The 17942-nt window shown below is 42.0% G+C and overlaps 1 protein-coding gene across 2 annotated transcripts in view; it reads left to right on the top strand.

The window, feature by feature from the left end:
* Nucleotides 1-4761: 4761 nt before the first annotated feature.
* PRELID2 (PRELI domain containing 2) overlaps nucleotides 4762-17942 on the top strand; it is a gene marked incomplete at both ends in the record, with an annotated part of 70266 nt that continues 57085 nt past the window's right edge. For both annotated transcript variants that reach the window (XM_080703913.1, XM_080703912.1), the window contains one exon: nucleotides 4762-4836. In XM_080703913.1, coding sequence (XP_080560039.1) covers nucleotides 4762-4836 — 75 coding nt within the window. The remainder of the gene's footprint in view (nucleotides 4837-17942) is intronic.

The following is a 17942-nucleotide window of genomic DNA, read 5'->3' as shown; positions in this document are numbered from 1 at the left end:
GAATTGTAAATGATTCTCTTTACAATATCAACTAAACAGAAGACATTGGTGTGTGACAAAAGTCTATTCAGCTGGGCATGGTGGGACACGCTTGTAATCCCAGCATTTGGGAGGCTGAGGCCGGAGGATCGCGGTTCACAGACAGCCTCAGCTACTTACTGAGGCCCTCTGCAACTCAGTGAGACCCCGTTTCAAAATAAAGAAGAAAAAATAGGGCAGGGGGTGTAGCTCAGAGGTCAAATGCCCCTGGGTTCCATCCCCAGACCTGCAAAAAAAAAAAAAAAAAATGTCTATTCAACCCTGCAAAACACACACACACACACACACACACACACACACACACACACACACACCTATTCAGGTGTGTTGACAGACTTTCTTCCTGTTATTGGTTAATTAAAGTTCATGGAAGAAACCAAAGGTCATTGTTCCTTCTGCTCCACACCATAAGGGAATTTTATAGACCGCCCCTCCCTTCTTTTGTGGGGAGAAGCAAGACAAGTTTAGAGGAATTTTGACTTTAAAACTGCTTTTAAGGCCTTTTAACTTCCTTTAGCTTAAATTGCTCACCGTGTCGAAAATTGCCATATTGTGGGGGCATAATTCTCTAAACCCCAACAATACTATTAGCCTATACAAGCCAATGGTCTCACCTTTGTGGACCTGTGCAGCCTCCCAGGGATACTGTTTCTTTTTTTTTTTTTTTTTGTAAAGAAGGGCTGGTGACACAATGCAATTGCTTTATACATGATGTCAGCACATGCAGGAGCCCTGGCACCTGACCCCCACCCCGGTCCTCACGCAGTATTTCAAGGAAATGATTCCCCTACTGAGTTGGGGATTAAAAATTAACTATTTGATTTAGCAATTTAGTCGTTGGTGACCTTGACAATAGTAGTTTCAGTGGAGCGAAGGAGGCCAAAACTGATTGGACTTGATTCAAGAGATTATAGGCCACTCTTAGGAGGAGGGAAAATGGAGCAGAGGTTTGGAGCTCAGGCAGAGAGAAATAGAGGACTAACACTGTTTTTTTTTTTAAGGTGGAAGTAATTTCAGTGTACTTGTATGCTGCTTGATAAATGCTGCTTGACAAATACTGACAACACAGGAAGGAGGTAGGACATTTCTAGGAAGATATCCATGCACAAGAAAGAGGATCAGAGTGTTCAGTGATGTGCTAGAGCTGCTTGTTTAGCATGGCTATTATTAATATTGAATTACATATTTTTTTTTCTGTGGTGCTGGGAATTAAGCTCAGGGGCATTCTGTTTCTAAGTCCTATTCTATTTTATTTTTATTTTAAAACAGGGTCTTGATAAGTTGCAGAAGGCCTCGCTAAATTGCTGAGGCTGGCTTTGAACCTGTGATCCTCCTGTTTTAGTCTCCCAAGTACAGGGGTTACAGGTATGTGGCCCCATGCCTTGCTGAATTATATAAATGTATTTAACAAATTATATTTCAAAGGTAATACATCTTCAAAAATCCTTCTCAGACAGAAGAAATAAAAGGAACAGGCAGAAGGGAGACAAACAGGGAAGAAAAGGGAGATTGTCACTTTAAACCTAAAAACCCCATAGTCACGTGTTACCAAAAGTACTATGTAAATTAGTGCATCAGAGAGAGCTTGGTGCCAATCTAAATCTGTATTCCATTTCACTCTAATTGAATTAAACAATTTTATATGATAATCAGTAGAGGAATTATAATTTAATTTCATTGGGAGTGAGGCAATGCTACTTTTCCTGGAAAAGTTAGATTTGTATTATTTCACACTTATCACCTTTTAAAAAACAACTAGTTACTTGTCATTGAAAACATCTAATACTTTGACACTAAATTTGCATATGCATTTGAGGTTAAGAATGTCAAAGCACTTTGATTCACTAGTCACAACCCTAAGTAGTTGAGCAGTTTTGTCATATTCCTGGAGAATGTTTTGGAGTTATGAATTGTTAGACTTTTTGCCTCATAATTACAAATTAAACTTTTAATTCCAAGTGCCGCTTCTTTTAGAGGAAATTTTGTTTATCTTACCTTTTGACTTCTTCTACCTTGCATATATCTGAGTACAGACGAAAGCACCAAATAAATACTTTGTGAATTCTATGCTTAGTAAATATATTAAACTGGAATAACTTTTTATTTTTTATTTTTTTGCGGGTCTGGGGATGGAACCCAGAGGCATTTGACCCCCGAGCTACATTCCCTGCTCAATTTTTTATTCTTTATTTTTGAAACAGGGTCTCACTGAGTTGCAGAGGGCCTCACTAAGTAGCTGAGGCTGTCTGCGAACCGCGATCCTTGTGTCTCAGCCTCCCGAATGCTGGGATTACAAGCGTGCGCCACCACGCCCGGCTTTGGAATAACTTTAAAAAAAACAAAAAACAAAAAACAAACAAACAAAAAACTCCATGATGGCTCCTATCTTTACCCTGAAGGTCTGCTTTCTCCTAGGCCCACATTTCTAAAAGTTTCAGTAAATAAAAGATTCAGTCAGTCTTACACTATATGTCCAGTTAATCAGTGCATATGTGTTTTGTTAGCCTACAAAATGAAATTTAGACTGATAAGAGAAGTCTAGGCCAACATTCCTAAAAGGTTCAGTAAATCCTAGAGCAATATTTGCCTAGTTAATTTGGTGCTTATATATTTTGTTAACCTACAGAACATATTTTACATTGATAAGAGATGTCTAGAAAAAGATACTGTTAAAAGTTCAGTGCTCTCCATCAACCAGGTAACATCAGGCTGGAGCGTCTGAGAAGACCCAGACTGCCATCCCCGCTTGGCGCTGCACAATCTAGGGATTCAAGCTCACCCCTCACATGCTCAGCATTTGCCTGCCCCTCGTCAAAATCTCCTATAAAAGAAGGGTCCTGCATCCCCAGTGGCATGCATTCTCTCCTGAACATGCATTTTTTACTTTCCTAAATAAACCACTGTCTATGTCTCTGGCTTGTGCTGAAACGCTTTTCAGCCATGAAACACCAGGGCCCCATTGGTCCTGAGCCAGGAAATCAATGTGTCTCCTGTGACAACCTCTTCCTAATTATGCTCTATAGTTTATCTAGGTTATTGTGGTTCTATATATCTGTACATGTGGATAGTGGAAATAATATATAATGCTGCCCTTCTGTGCTTCTGTTCCTGACCCCATAGTGACATCATGTTGGCAGTTTTAAGCGTGACAGGAGTATTTATACCACAATAATTGGCAACTCTTAGAAATCAGGGATTTGGTCTTGTCTTTGCTTTGTTTCTGCAATGCTGGGAATTGAACCCAGGGGCTCCCACATGGCAGAAAACACTCTACCACGGTCTGGGCTATACTTCCAGCCCTTTCTATTTTTATTTATTTATTTTGTGGTACTGGAGGGACATTCTGCCTCTGAGCTACACCATTAGCTCCTATTTTTATATTTTTAAATTTTGAAACAGGGTCACCCTAAGTTGTGGAGGGTCTTGCTAAGTTGCTGAGGCTGGCCTCACACCTATGATCCTCCTGTCTCAGCCCCCCCACCCCCATACTAGGATTACAGGAGCAGAATACTAAACTCGATTCCTTTTTATTTTGAGACAGGGTCTCCCTAAGTTGCTCAGGCTGGCCTTAAACTTGTCAACCTCCTACCTCACCCTCCCAAATAGCTGGGATTACAGGAGGGTGCCACTGCACCCATGTTGGTTTGTTCTTTTAAAGGAGAGCTGTGTGTTAAGCATTTGCCAGTCCACCTCTACCTAGATTGGGGGACAAATGGAGAAATTGTCCCTAAACTAACCTGTTTCTCACACACCTGTGGGTCCCTACCGGTCACCCACAGGTGAGTGGGGGAAGGCAGTGCCTTTGGATCAGTGATGAGGGTTCCTATTTACTAAGTGAAAAAGAGGTAGCCAGCTGAGACTAGTTATGGGTAAGGAGGTATTTAAGGTTTGCTTTGCAAGGAGGAGTGTGGGAGTATAAATAGATTAATTTAGTATTTTAGTAGCGTATTGGCCTGGCACCATTACAAAGCCACTCAGGTTAGTGAAAATGAATTTTAAAAGAGGCCTGGCACAATGGGTGTGCATTTTCCTACAACTTTTTAAAAATATATTTTCGTTGGTGATTATAATTGCAATTCTAACCGCAGTGTAGTCGCACATCATGATGAGGTTTGGAGTAACGGGCACAGACATGCTCACAGCACTGTGCGCTCAGGGGGCGCGTTCCTGACCCTTTCCCCAGCTGCTGTGGCGCGCACGAGGGGAGTCACCCGCGTGAGCAAGCATGGCCCGAGCAAATGTAGAAGTCAGGGCTCCCCTCGGTTCCTTGCTCCGCGGCGATTCCCCTTCATTGAGCAGAGGAACCTCAGTACACCGGCCACACAAGCCAGCTATTTGCCGGACGCTCCCGGGTCGGCCCTGGAAGCCCCACGCGAGCCTTGGGCGCGGTCGCCCTGACACCCTGGGGCTCTAGCACCACCCTTGAAGCTTCAGGGCGGGTAGTTTATGTATGGATGACTTTCTTTTTTGGTGCTGTCAACCGCGGGCTAGGTTTGTTCACAGGCAGCGATGACACAAAAACTCGACCCCAAAGTCCAGGGCGTGGACGCGGCCCAGCGCCTTGGAAGGGGACGTGGGTGCGGCTGGCTGTCTGTCCCTCCGAAGGGACAATAAAGTTTCCAAGTTTGAAAGAGGGGAGGGAAGTGCACGCCCCCTCGGCGGCCGGGCGTGCAGCCTGCGCCGGGTGCAGGCGCCTGGCCCGCGGAGGCGTGGCGGCCCGGGATGGGGGTCACGGTGGAGGTGCACCAGGTCTACAAGTACCCCTTCGAGCAGGTGGTCGCCAGCTTCCTCCGAAAGGTACCCGCGCTCTCGGGACCCGGGATCCGACCGACCTGGACCCCTCCCTCTCCCTCCCTCCCGCGCCCGGGCTGCTCGGGGAGGTGCGGGGTGGGGGCCCGGGCATTTCCTCGAAGATCCAGGACTGGGATGTGAGAAGAGGCGCCGCAGCCGGCTGGAGGGAGAAGCCCGGGGCAGAGCCTCCTTGGTCCACTGACTCGTGGACCATTTTTAGTTCAATAACCCCGTAAAAGCTCGAGGAGCCACCATCCCGATAGACTCAGCAGTATCTTCCACTGCGGCAGCACTTTCTCTTTTATTACACAGCGGTGGACTTGGAGCAGATGTCTTACTGTCTCTGTACCATAGTTTTGTAATCTGTAAAATGGGAGAAAATAATGGTACCAAGCCTTGGAGTTGTGAGGATTCAAATGAGATTGCTTATTACAGACTGGTGGTTAGTAAAGGCTCGGCAGTGATGACATTTTTTGTACTATTGTTTGTACTAGTGCAATTGAGAATCCTACCAACAATATCAGTACCCTCTTTCAACCTAGGACCACGTAGCTGGAACTAACAGGAAAATGGGGAATTTCTTTGACAAATTGAAAGGACTCAGATGTGGGAGTTACTCCGACCTCTCTTCTCTAGGCTGCTTTTATGTTTTGTTAACTTCTCTGGGTAACCCTGGCCAAAGGTTTTCTCTCCTGGACTTTGTAAGATGAGAGTGTTGGACCAGAATATCTTTTAAGGACCCTTATATGCTTCCGCATTCTTAAGCAAGATTTGCAAAAAATTAGAGTTAGGCTCACTGTCCTCACTGGTCAGTGAAATGTATGCCACCTGGAAGCCAGACTGAGGAGAAAAAGGTGTATTTTTGGTGGTACTGGGGGTAGAACCCAGGTGCTTTTCTACCTCCGGGCTATACTCCCAGACCTATTTTATATTTTTATTTGGAAACAGGGAGGGTCTCACTAAGTTGCTGAGAGCCTCACTAAGTAGCTGAGGCTGGCTTCAAACCTGTGTAATCCTCCTGTCTCAGCCTCCCACATGCTGGGATTACCACGCTTGGCTTTTTTTTTTTTTTTTTTTTTTTAAGTCATAAAGCTTGGCCTCTATTACAAGAGACATGGTTAGGGACCCAGGTCACCAAAGAGTTAGTAGGATGCTGGTTAACATGGTGTGCCTTTAAAGGCCTTTTCATAAGGGAAGGTCAGTTTGTTGATATTGTTAATTGATCTCCAGTATCAAGAATATTGCCTAGTACCTACTCAGTATTCAGTAAAAATATGACTAATAAATAAATTAATGAAAGACTAAATTATGAATTTGGCATAGACTTTGCTTTAGGCTTCTGGGTTCATGAAAGTAATGACCAAACACTCCACATTTTTTAGGATTGATATTTTAGGGTGTGGATCCTTTAATGCCACATATGATAGTCAGAAACCCACCACAATAATGACATACCTGAGATAAATCACTCAGAAAGAGGAGCAGGTTATTTTTGGCTCACAGGTTTGGAGGTCCCAGTCCATGATCAAAAGGCCCTGTTGCTTGAGCTTGTGGTGAGTCAGCATATCATAGCGGGAGCGCATGGTGGCGCAAAACCACTTACATCTGAGCCAGGAGCAAAAAGGATTGTGAGGAGGGAGCGGGGTCCCACGATCCGCTACAAGGCCATGGCCCTGATGCCCTAAGGAGCTCCCACAAGGCCCCTACCTTGTAAAAGTTCCACCAGCAACCAGTAGCAGCACCCTGGGGACCAAGCCTTTAGTGCATGGTGTTTGGGGGACATTCAAGATCCATGGCACTGCTGCGCCTCTGGAAAGCCTTGCTGGACTGTCAGCATGAAGAGGTGAACTCTGCATGTCCAGAACTCAGAAGCCCCTCTGTCTAGACCTTGCTATCTACAGGCTCAGTCACTTAGGTACATGTCTCGTTTCCCCATTAGACTAAACTTTTTTTTTTTTTTTTTTTTTGGCGGTACTGGGAATGGAACCCAGGGGCATTGCACCTCTGAGCTACACCCCCAGCCCTATTTTCTGTTCTTTATTTTTGAAACAAGGTCTCACTAAATTGCGGAGAGCCTCACTAAGTAGCTGAGCTGTCTGTGAACCGTGACCCTCCTGTCTCAGCCTCCCAAGTACTGGAATTACAAGTGTGCACCACCATGCCTGGCTAGACTAAATTTCCTAGGCAGCACTCCTGCGGAGAAGCAGGCAGCACAAGGCGATGGTCTCATTTATAGAGTACATTTAATTGAAACGCAGTCAGCTTCAGTTAAATGTCTTTCACTGAACAGGTGTTTCAGATACTTTTGTGTGACAGGCTCTGTGCTAGGGCCTGGAGAGGCAGGGGGCCACGGTAGGCAGACCCTCTTTTCATGAAGTTGGTGGTCTCTAGTGGATGAGACTGACAGTTATTCACCAATGGAGAGATGAGTGTGAAATTCCCATTGATGATGTTGACTAAGGAAAATGCATGGTACGAAGCCTGAGCATGACAGGAAGGCCTACTGAAGTCCCAGGAGTTGTCTGGGCGAGCTGTGTGTGAGTGAGTGTGTGTGTGTGTGTGTGTGTGTGTGTGTGTGTGTGTGTGTGCAATGGACTTCACTCCCATTTCAGTGTGCAGAAACTGAGCTGCAGAGAAGTTTCAGTGACTTCCTCAAGTTCCCACAGCTGGGAGGCAGGAGAGCCAGGATTTCAGCACATCTGCATTCAGAGCCCACACCTGGAGCTGGCTGGTGGCACTGCCTTGCACACAGCGGGCACTCTGGTGATTACCGAGGAAATAGAATGCTTCGGGATCCACACTGTCTTGCTGTTTGTCCCACCTCACTCTCCTTTAATCCAGTCTCCTTTCAGGGTCTGCTCACCTGAGTGGACCTTGTCCTGACATAAAGGTACAACTTTGCCGGGCGTGGTGGCACACGATTGTAATCCTTGTGCTTGGGAGGTGGAGACAGGAGGATGGCACAGGTTCGAAGCCATTCTCGCTGGTTTAAGAGACCCTGTTTCCAAATTAAAAAATATAAAATAGGTCTGGGAGTGTAGCCCAGACATAGAAGGGTTCCATCCCCAGTACCGCCAAAAAAAAAAAAAAAAAAAGGTACAACTTTGATGAGTTAGGGTGAGAACATGGAGTGTCTGTCTACTGCTTCGTAACAAATCACTTCAAAACTTAGTGGCTTAAACCTATAACAGGCTTCTAAAAATGTTTTACTTTTTGGCAGTGCTGGGGATTCAACTCATATGCTAGGTAAGCACATCACCAGTACTTTTGATTTTGAGACAGGGTCTTGCCAAGTTGCCCAGGCTGGCCTGGAACTTGTGATCTTCTGTCTCAGTTCCCTGGGTAGCTGGAATTACAGGTGCGTGCTGCCACACCTGGCTACAACAGGCTTGTAGATCTCATGACTCTCTGTGGGTTGACTAAGCTCACGTGATTGGTGCCGTGTGGTAGAAGGTCACTTGAATGACTGCATTCATTTAGGATCTGGTATGATTTCTGTCAGATACTTTGTAAAGTGCCTACACATGGTGAAACCCTAACTAAGAAGGACATTTCCAAAGGTAAAGTTGTTCAGAGATTGAAACACAGTGTTTGGTCTGGATTCCAGTCACTGTACCTTAGTTGTTAGGTGAGGTCCTTAAGGGAAAATGGCTTTCACTGTGCATTCAAAGATAAGTAGCACTATACCAAGTCCTTGTGCAAATTAAAAAAAGGCATCACTTAGGGGTTTTCTCCATGAGCTTTGGGTACATGGGGCTAATAAAAAGCAACTAGTTTTGCAAGTTAGAAAAAGGCACTCCTTCCTCCAGGTGGCTATAACCCTACTGACAGGGAGGCCCTGCTGAGCAGTATGCACAACTGTATAAAACAGTCCCGTTTTGTCCTCTGAAATGGTAACGTCAACCACCCCAAATACCTCCCAGGGTTGTTGTGAGAATCAAACATGTAACACTTTGACAAGCATATGCTTTCCTAAGATAGCAGGAATTATATTTTTGGCAAAATATGCTTTATTTTATATATATATATATATGTATATATATATATATATATATATATATATATATATATATATATATATATATACATACACATTTTTTTTTCAAAGGAAAGCACTTGGTAGAAGAGACAGTCGTATGAGAATCTCTGGAAAGCATCTCGTCTGATTTTGCACAATGATACGTTTGAAGCCACTTTAGAACTGAGGAGGCTCTATTTTAAATAGAATCTACTGATCTATGGCTTTTGGTATGTTAGGACTTGCCATCCAAGTTATAATACGCTACTATTTTTAAAACCTGAAGAATGTTTGTTCTTCTTACACCTGTCTCTTGGACATCACAGGCAAAATATTAGCAGCATGCTTCCAAAGATAAGTGGTACCTTGTACAAACAGTACAATATTCTTTGTTCAAGGAATATACTGCTTCTCAATGGACTCTTCATGGAGGGATGTTAGGAAACCCAAATGGTTTATTCATCAGATGCTAAACTGTGTTTTTCCATGAACTGTAGTGTCAGCGCACTTGACAATGTGTTTTGGTTTCTTTCTTTGTATGACTCTTAGCTTTGTAACTCCTACCACTTACAACTGTTTTCTTTTTACTTAAAAATCACCTATGAAAAGAACACAAAGCTGTATAGATGAATGAGGCAGTGGAGAAGGTCTGACTTCTCTGGAAGCACAGACAGGGCTTTTTAATGGGCTTGCCTTTTATGAGCCGAAGGGAAGGGAACTTCTTGCATTTCATCGGCCTGGAATTTGTAGTCATTAAGAAGAACTCAACGAGCCATTGCACTGACCAGATTTTCTTGTTTATATCTAAATGAGGCCAGAGAGGTTCAGGATTTTCTTCCCCTAGTTGTCCAGGTTAGCTTGCTTTATATACTATATATGCAAAAGAGTCATTGTGAATAGACTAGAAGCTTTATGGGAGGGAGTTTGGTCATTGCTTAGCTGTATCCCAAGTACCCAAAGAAAGCTCAGAAGCATGTCCTTACTTTGAATACTGTAATAAAATAAACAGATTAATATAATTTCTCTGCTCCAGTACATGACCTCAGGTGTTATTTATTCTAGCCTGGAGCCTAATGTGCTGAATAAAATAGCTTGAGTGTTTACCCTTAAGCTCATAAATGGGATTTATGAATGGCTATTTCCATTTAGAGTAGAAAGTTGATTGGGTAATTAATAATGCTTCTGTTTCTGATCCTATCTTTTCTCCTTTGCAAATCTGACACTTACATGCGCAGAACAACTTTCCTTAAAGGCCTCCAAAATATTCAGGGTGAGCTTATATTTGCAAAATATATGATTTGATAAATCTTAGACCTCGTGTAACATGATAGCTATTTATCTTTTTCTCACATGGTAGTAGTCTTCTTCACTTTTATCTTCCTATCTTTAATTCTCCCAGGAGATGAAGTGGGACTTCCAGGAAATGGCCCAGTTGGGAGGGATGTGGACTCTTACATTAGGTTGAGTGTGACCGGCCGTGTGTGAACAGGCCAATTCACTTTCTGTGCTTCGATTTCTTCCTCTACAAAATAAGAGGAATAGTAACTATCTTCTGGAGTTGTTAGAGAAACTAAATTGGATAATGCATGTATGTACATACACACACACACACACACACACACACACACACACACATATATATACTATGCCTAGCTCAGTGTTGTCGGTGTTGTGCCAACACTGAGCTAGTAGTTATGTTTTTGGGTGTGTTAGGTGGTAGGGATGAACCCAGAGCCTTGTGCATGTTGGGCAGGAACTCTGCCAGTGAGCTACCCTCCCAAAACCATGGTAGGTGCTTTTAAAGTACTTGTTCAATAATAATAATGATAATAATAATAATGAAAATTTATTAGGTTTATTCCATGAAACTGAAAATGAAAAGCTGAGAGAAGTAATCTGTAAAAATCTTTACTAACTCAGAGTAATAAAGAGAAGAGTAAGCATGGATAAAAGTACACATTTGAATGATAAATTATTATTATTATTTGGGGGGGGGGTCTGGAGATAGAACCCAGGGGCATTTGATCTCTGAGCTATACCCCCTGCTCTGTATTTTTTTTTTTTTTTTTTTTTTTTTTTGGTGGTACTGGGGGTGGAACTCAGGTCAAGGGCTTTCTACCTCTGGGCTATACTCTTAGACCTGTTTTACACTTTATTTGGAAACAGGGTCTCACTAAGTTGCTGAGAGCCTCTCTAAGTAGCTGAGGCTGGCTTTGAACCTGTGCGATCCCCCTGTCTCAGCCTCCCAAGCGCGGGGACCTATTTTTTATTCATTATTTTGAAACAGGGTCTCACGAAGTTGTGGAGGGCCTCACTAAGTAGCTGAGCTGGCCGTGAACCGTGATCCTCCGGTCTTAGCCTCCCGAATACTGGGATTACAAGCGTGCGCCATCATGCCCAGCTGAATGATAAATTATTTTTAAAATGCCATTAAGTAAATGTAAAATGTACTTAGACATTTATCTAGTGAGGATTGTGGCTTAGTATATGAAAGCAGAGTTTTGATTATCAAAGTCTTGATATTTGCACGTTCACTATTGTCTGTTGTTCAGCACTCACTGTAATTCTGTGCACTGTTTTGCCCCTGGGACATGTGAAGAAACAAAACATGGCCGTGTCCTCCAGGGGCTTCACTGTTGAGGAGACAGAGAGGAACATATTCATTTTGTGACAAATGCTTTCTCAGGGGCATATTGTAGACCTACAGTGTAGGGCAAGTTTCATATTTTATTTGTGAACCTAGCTGAGCTTTTAAAGTACCTAGAACAAGTTCATCACCTTTTTATTAGAAGTAAATGCTCTCTCTAGCACTTTTCTTTTACGATGCAGAGTTTTCTCTAATGAGAGTGTAGAAGGAGGTGCCAGGGAACCATTATCCTACCATCTACAAATTCTGAATTGGTAAAACATGAGTTTGTGGGGTTTTGCTGGTCTAGGAAAATTGGGATTATTATTATTATTATTATTATTATTATTATTTTTTTTTTTTCTTTATGGTACTACAGATTGAACCCAGGGGTGCTCTATCACTCAGCTATATCCCAGCCCTTTTTATTTTTAATTTAATTTAGTTATTTATTTGTGTTTGGATTGATCGTAGGGGTATTCTACTTCTGAGATACATTTCCAGTCTATTTTACTTTTTATTTATTTTTTATTTTTTATTTTTGGTGGTACTGGGGTTCCTGGAAGCCCTTCTACCTCCGGGCTACACTCCCAGACCTATTTTTACATTTTTATTTGGAAACAGGGTCTCCTAAGCCAGTGCGCGTGGCTGGCTTCGAACCTGCGCGATCCTCCTGTCTCAGCCTCCCAAGCGCGGGGATTACAAGTGTGCGCCACCACGCCCGGCTACTTTTTATTTTTGAAACGGGATCTCACTAAGTTGCTGAGGGTCCCAATAAGTTGTTGAGACTGGCCTCAAACCTGTGATCCTTCTGTCTCAGTTTCCCAAGTACTGGGGTTATAGGTGTGTGCTATCCCACCTGGCTCTATTTTTTATTTTAAGACAAGGTCTTGCTAAATCGCCTAGGCTGGCCTTGAACTTTTGATCTCTTGCCTCAGTCTCCTGAATTGCTGAGATTACAATTGCATGCCACCATGTCCAGTGGGAATATTATATTTTTAAATAATTTTCATTCATTTAAGCATTTTTGGGTTGCAGATAGATGCTAGCAACATACTTAATGGCAGACTGCAGTGGATTGCAAGGTAAAATCAATGTCTGGACTCCTTTTTCAGTGCTAGGACCAGCTCTTATTGAGTATTGGCACAAGGCTGGCATTACGATCTATTTAAAACTACATCTATTAATTCCTATAATAACTCCTTAAGGTAGCATTTATTTTCATTTTTGAGGTAAAGAAACTAAGGCAGATTAAAGATAATTGCCCCAAACTACCTTCACAGATGGACTTCAAACTCAGGTCTCTTGGACTTCAAAACTCACTGTACTTTGGAGCTGCACCCCCAGCCCTACTTTTATTTCTTTATTTTGAAACAAAGTCTCCAAAGGGCCTTGCTAAGTAGCTGAGACTGTGTGCAAACCTGGATCCTCTTGTTTCACCCTCCCAAATGCCGGGATTACAGGTCTGTGCCACCTACCATGCCTGGCAATGTTTTAGCTTCTTATTTAGAAGTAGTTTGACTTAAACACATTGAAAAAAATAATCATCCTAATTTCCCTACACCACAGCATACTTTATTTATATTTATTTATTTATTTATTTATTTATTTATTTTTGTGCTGGGGATTGAACCCAGGGCCTTGTGCATGCCAACCTTGCCCTCTACCACTGAGCTACACCCTCAGCTTCTAATTTTTTTAAATTTGGAAAGTAGCATTGATACTATTGACTAACCTAGAGACCTGTTTAAATTTTGCCATTGTTTCCTGTTATCTTTTTATTAGTCTAGTATCCAACCTAGGATCCCACATTGCATTTAATTGTCATGACTAAGTCTCCTCCCAGGTGGGACTGCTCCTCAGCTTTTCTTTGTCCTTCTGGACTATCGTGCTTTTTTTTTTTTAATTTTTTTTTGGTGGTACTGGGGTTCCTGGAAGCTCTTCTACCTCCGGGCTACACTCCCAGACCTATTTTTACATTTTTATTTGGAAACAGGGTCTCCTAAGCCAGCGCGTGCGGCTGGCTTCGAACCTGCGCGATCCTCCTGTCTCTGCCTCCCAAGCGCGGGGATTACAAGCGTGCGCCACCACGCCCGGCGACTATCTGCTTTTTAAGGGTGCTTGTCAATTATTTGTATTTTCTCTCTCTCTGTACTGGGGATTGAACCCAGGGCCTAGCGCCGTGTTAGACAAGCAGCAGCTCCTCTACTGAGCAACACCTCCAGCTCTTTGTATTTTTAAAAACTTTGAGTGTATGCATTCATTTAAAATTGAGATACTATTTTTTTCTGTAATGTAAAGATAAACTATCCTTTCAGAAACCTTCACTATGCACTTGCTGATGATTTGGACATTTTTAAAATAACTTTTCTATTGTTATTGGAACATTTATGAACAAGAGAGATTGCTGTGATCTTGGCAGGTCTTGGTTTAAACTTGTAGTCTGTCCTTGGTGCATGAGGATCAGGGGGATTAGCTGCCCTGGCTCCACTCGTGGCAGCATCATGAGCTGTACGTCTTAGATTCCGTTCTTTGCTTTTGCTGCTTCATCATAGTCCTGGTATGAAAGACCAGTGAGCAGCTATTCAAAATATCTATTTAGTTGGGTGTGGTGGCGCACTCCTGTGATCCTGGTACTTCGGAAGAGTCTGAGACAGGAGGATTGCAGGTTCAAGGGTAACCTCAGCAATGTAGTGAGATACTGTTTCAAAGTAAAAAAATAAAATAGAGCTGGGAATATACCATGAAGTTAGAATGCCCCTACCTTAAATCCCCAGTACCACAAAGGAAAAAAAAAAAAAAGAAATCAATTAAATGTTTAGTCCTTGATTATTGAAGTTTTGATTAATTAACGTTTCATTTGATCTTCATGTAAAATCAACTTTGGTTTTCTTTTGAGATAGGCTATGTCATGAAGCACAAAAGAAGGGTTTGGCATGGCTCTCAGTGATTTCTTCATGTAGATAAACACTAAATCTCTTTTCAGCAATTCCATCTCTTTGCGTATGTTTGGAAGCAGCCTGGGTAACAGATTCCCTTAAAGCTTATAAAGCAAATATGTATATGTTAATCTGCCAGACTTATTTTAGGTCTTCATGGTCTTCTTTGAAGGACTAATCAGCAGAGCTGTGAGCTCACCTGCTGCCTCTCTGCCTTCTCGATAACCCCATTGGAGTGGCCCTTTGAGGCCACTGACCCTTCTGGGGAGGGTGTAGCAAAAAGCAGGCACTGACTTCTGAGCTTTTTGAAAGTAGATGTTTTAATACCTCTTTACTTTTAAAAGTAGGCTTTCTGAATTAGAAAACATTTCTCTTGGCAAATAATAAAGGTAAATGCCAAATTCATATAGCTCCATTCACAAAAATATTGACTATTAGTTCTTGAGTTTTAAGGACTCAATTTCTTGGCCTCTCACCTTTCATAGTTGTGTTTGTCTTAATGTACATTTCTGCCCAGCATCCTATAGCTTTGACCCTCTTACCTTTTACTTATTTATTTATTTTTGGTAATAAGGATTGAACCCAGGGATATTCTATATTCTTAATTGAAACAGGGTCTTGCTAGGTTGCTGAGGGTCTTGTTAAGTTACCGAGGCTGGCCTTGAACCGATAATCTTCCTATCTCAGCCTCCCAAGTACTGGAATTACAGGCATGTACACCATGCCTGGCTTCTTACCTTTTAATGTTTAAGAAATAAGTGGAAGCAGGGTATATGACAGCCTAAGTGTACCAGTATTGGGAATGACTTGGGAAGATTTGAGAAAGCTCTGATTATTAATAGATATATTTCAGAAATAATTGTGTCAAAATGGCAGACCTGGAGAGAGAAAGGCTTGGCTTCAGTCAGGAAGCAAATAGCTATTGAAACTTAGATTGACTTAGCTAAAAGTAATTAGCAAGTTGATAGGAGAGGAGAACTAGGACTTTCTCTGTTTAAAGACAGATCTACGTGATTAGATAATCTAGCTAGGATAGGAAGAGGGGGTCGACCTGACCTTTGATCATGACCTTCCTGAAAAGAGACCTAGGCAGAAAGGACACCTGGGCTCCACCTTGGCAGGGATATAAGGGGACTGCATCAGAATTACGTGAACAAGATGGAGGTCATGTGTATAAAAAAAGCCGGGTCCACTTGTGGTCCATTTGGTGAATTCGCTCGAATAGCCCCCCCACCCCACCACCCCCCGTGCCATTTCTGAATGGTGTGGGGCTTTCACTGTCTTTTTAATAAACTTCTTTAAATCTTCAGCAAGAGCCCGGGCTAATGTGTATCCACCCTTAGCTCAAGACAAGAACCCACGGTTTTTCTGTTTTGGGTTTTTTTGTGTGTTTTGAGGGAAATTGTGTCCAGAACCCTAACAGGGGTCCTCGGGGACAGTTTCCCCAAAACTATATCATCTCAAACCGTAACATTAGGAGAGTCTACATATTGCCTTTGTTAGACTGTTACACACATATACTGTGTAAAGTGATTTTTGTAGAAGATATATATCTTGGTAAAGGAAAAGGAGTTCGCTTACTCATTTTGTGAAGAAACTATAAATCATAAGATCAAAATGAAATTAAATGAACCTTAAATATTTCTTAAATTGTCACGGGAAAACACGATAATTCTGTGGGTTCTCAGCTTCCATGGTGAAAAGAATTTCAACACTTGCCAGTCAGAGACAAAGACAAGAGGTTCAGTTCAAGAAAAGTAAAGCTATACGTTCAAGAGGAAATGCGGACTATCTCCAGAGTGTGAGAGGGCCCTGGGATCTTTTACAATCCTTTTCTTATAGGGCACTTAGAGAGGGGGTTGCTGGGGCACATGACAGGAAATGGGGCAACAGGCTATGGCAGTCTTCTTTCCTTTGAATCTTTAGGTTGACAAAAGGTAATGATTCCTTCAAGATAAGAATCCTAGGGAGCAGAGGTATGAAATCATGGAGCCAGGCTCCGGGGTTGAGCAGAGGGGAGATGGGGTGAAACTTTTTTGGAATCTAAATGCATCAGGAATTTCAGGTATGGAGCTAGGCCATATGATTTAAAAGTGTGGGCCTGGCTTTTGTCCAAGAGCAAAAGAACTGGGAAGTAAAACCAAAGATTATAGAGTTTTTTTTTTTTTTTAGATTTTAAAACTTTATTTTTCTTTCCTTCCTGATTTGTCTCCTTTCTAGCTAAGATTGTATTTCTTCTATCCTACCTCAAAATCGCACACTGATGGTCTGTGATCTGCACACTGTGGTCCGTGATCTGCTGAGCCAGGTTCAAGAACGGGAGAGACTGTTGGTAGAAATCTAGGTCATTAGACCCCTTTGCTTGCAGGAGTCTTTAGTATGGAACGGGACTGGAGAGTCCCAGCATGACCCTACCTGTCTGTAGGGTTGTGCTACTAGGTTCTTAACGAAGAGACTTCAAATCTTGATACTCGCTCATAGTTTCTTTGTTTTGGGGAGGGCTAGGTCAGCTTGTACCAGGGAGCTGCTAGCTAGCGTAGCACCCTCTCTGGACATAGGTGTTGTCTGTGCTGGGTTCCATCCTGACTGGCTCTATGAGTCCCATAGTCATGCTATACTTGAAAAAGTATTCAGGGAAACCTGGACACCTGAGTCCTGTCTTCCCAGGCTGGTGTTCCGAGTAGTGGTCTTCTTTAAGCAGCCTTCCTTCTTTCAACTTTTCATTAGTGAACTTTAAATTTTCATAAATTAAAACTTGATTCAAGTAACCACAAGGTGGCGTCAGATCATTTCAAGTAATGCCAGATAGGGGGAGCCTCAGTTGAATACATCTTTAATTAAAAAAAAAGAAAACAAAAATGTAAAATATATGCCATTTCTTTTATCATTCTTATATGGGGGATTGAGGCTCATGCCTATTTAATTTGAAAAGTAGTTGTATAGGAAAATGACTTGAATTTTGCACATGATTATTTACTAGAGTGAACAGTTGATGGTCTCTTGTGTTTGGCTAATACAATTTTCATTTTACCTTTGTTAATTACAAGCGTTGTCTGATGAGTGATCCTTAAGAATTTTACAATGCCCCTCCATGATTTTGCATCTCCTTATCATCCCTCAGTCTGATTTGTTTTTCCCTGCACAGATCTGGCATATTTACTTATTGTTTGTTCCTTTAACTAACATGCAAACTCTGTAAGAAACTACAATTTTGTTTGTTTTGTTACTATCTCCTCTATTCCTGGAGCAGTATCTTTCATGATATGTGCTAGAAACAAAAACCAAAAACCTCAAATAAAGAATAACTAACTAGAGGGTTTTTGCTATTATGTGAAATAATATCTTTCTTTTAATAAGCAGATTTCACAATTATGTAAAAATGTGAAATATTTGAGTTTTTAATTTTTTAGGAATTTCACTGACAACTTAGTAATCAGAACTTGAGACGTTTTATCACTATTCTTTGGTGATTATATCTCCAACTTCTTTTTTGATTTAGTTTAGGAAGCTTTCTACAGTGTATAATGTA

Source organism: Muscardinus avellanarius (genome assembly GCF_963383645.1).
Source record: "Muscardinus avellanarius genome assembly, chromosome: 1".
In the NCBI taxonomy this organism is placed as follows: Eukaryota; Metazoa; Chordata; class Mammalia; order Rodentia; family Gliridae; genus Muscardinus; species Muscardinus avellanarius.
The sequence above is the reverse complement of the archived record's forward strand: the minus strand, read 5'-3'. Positions and strand labels throughout refer to the sequence as shown.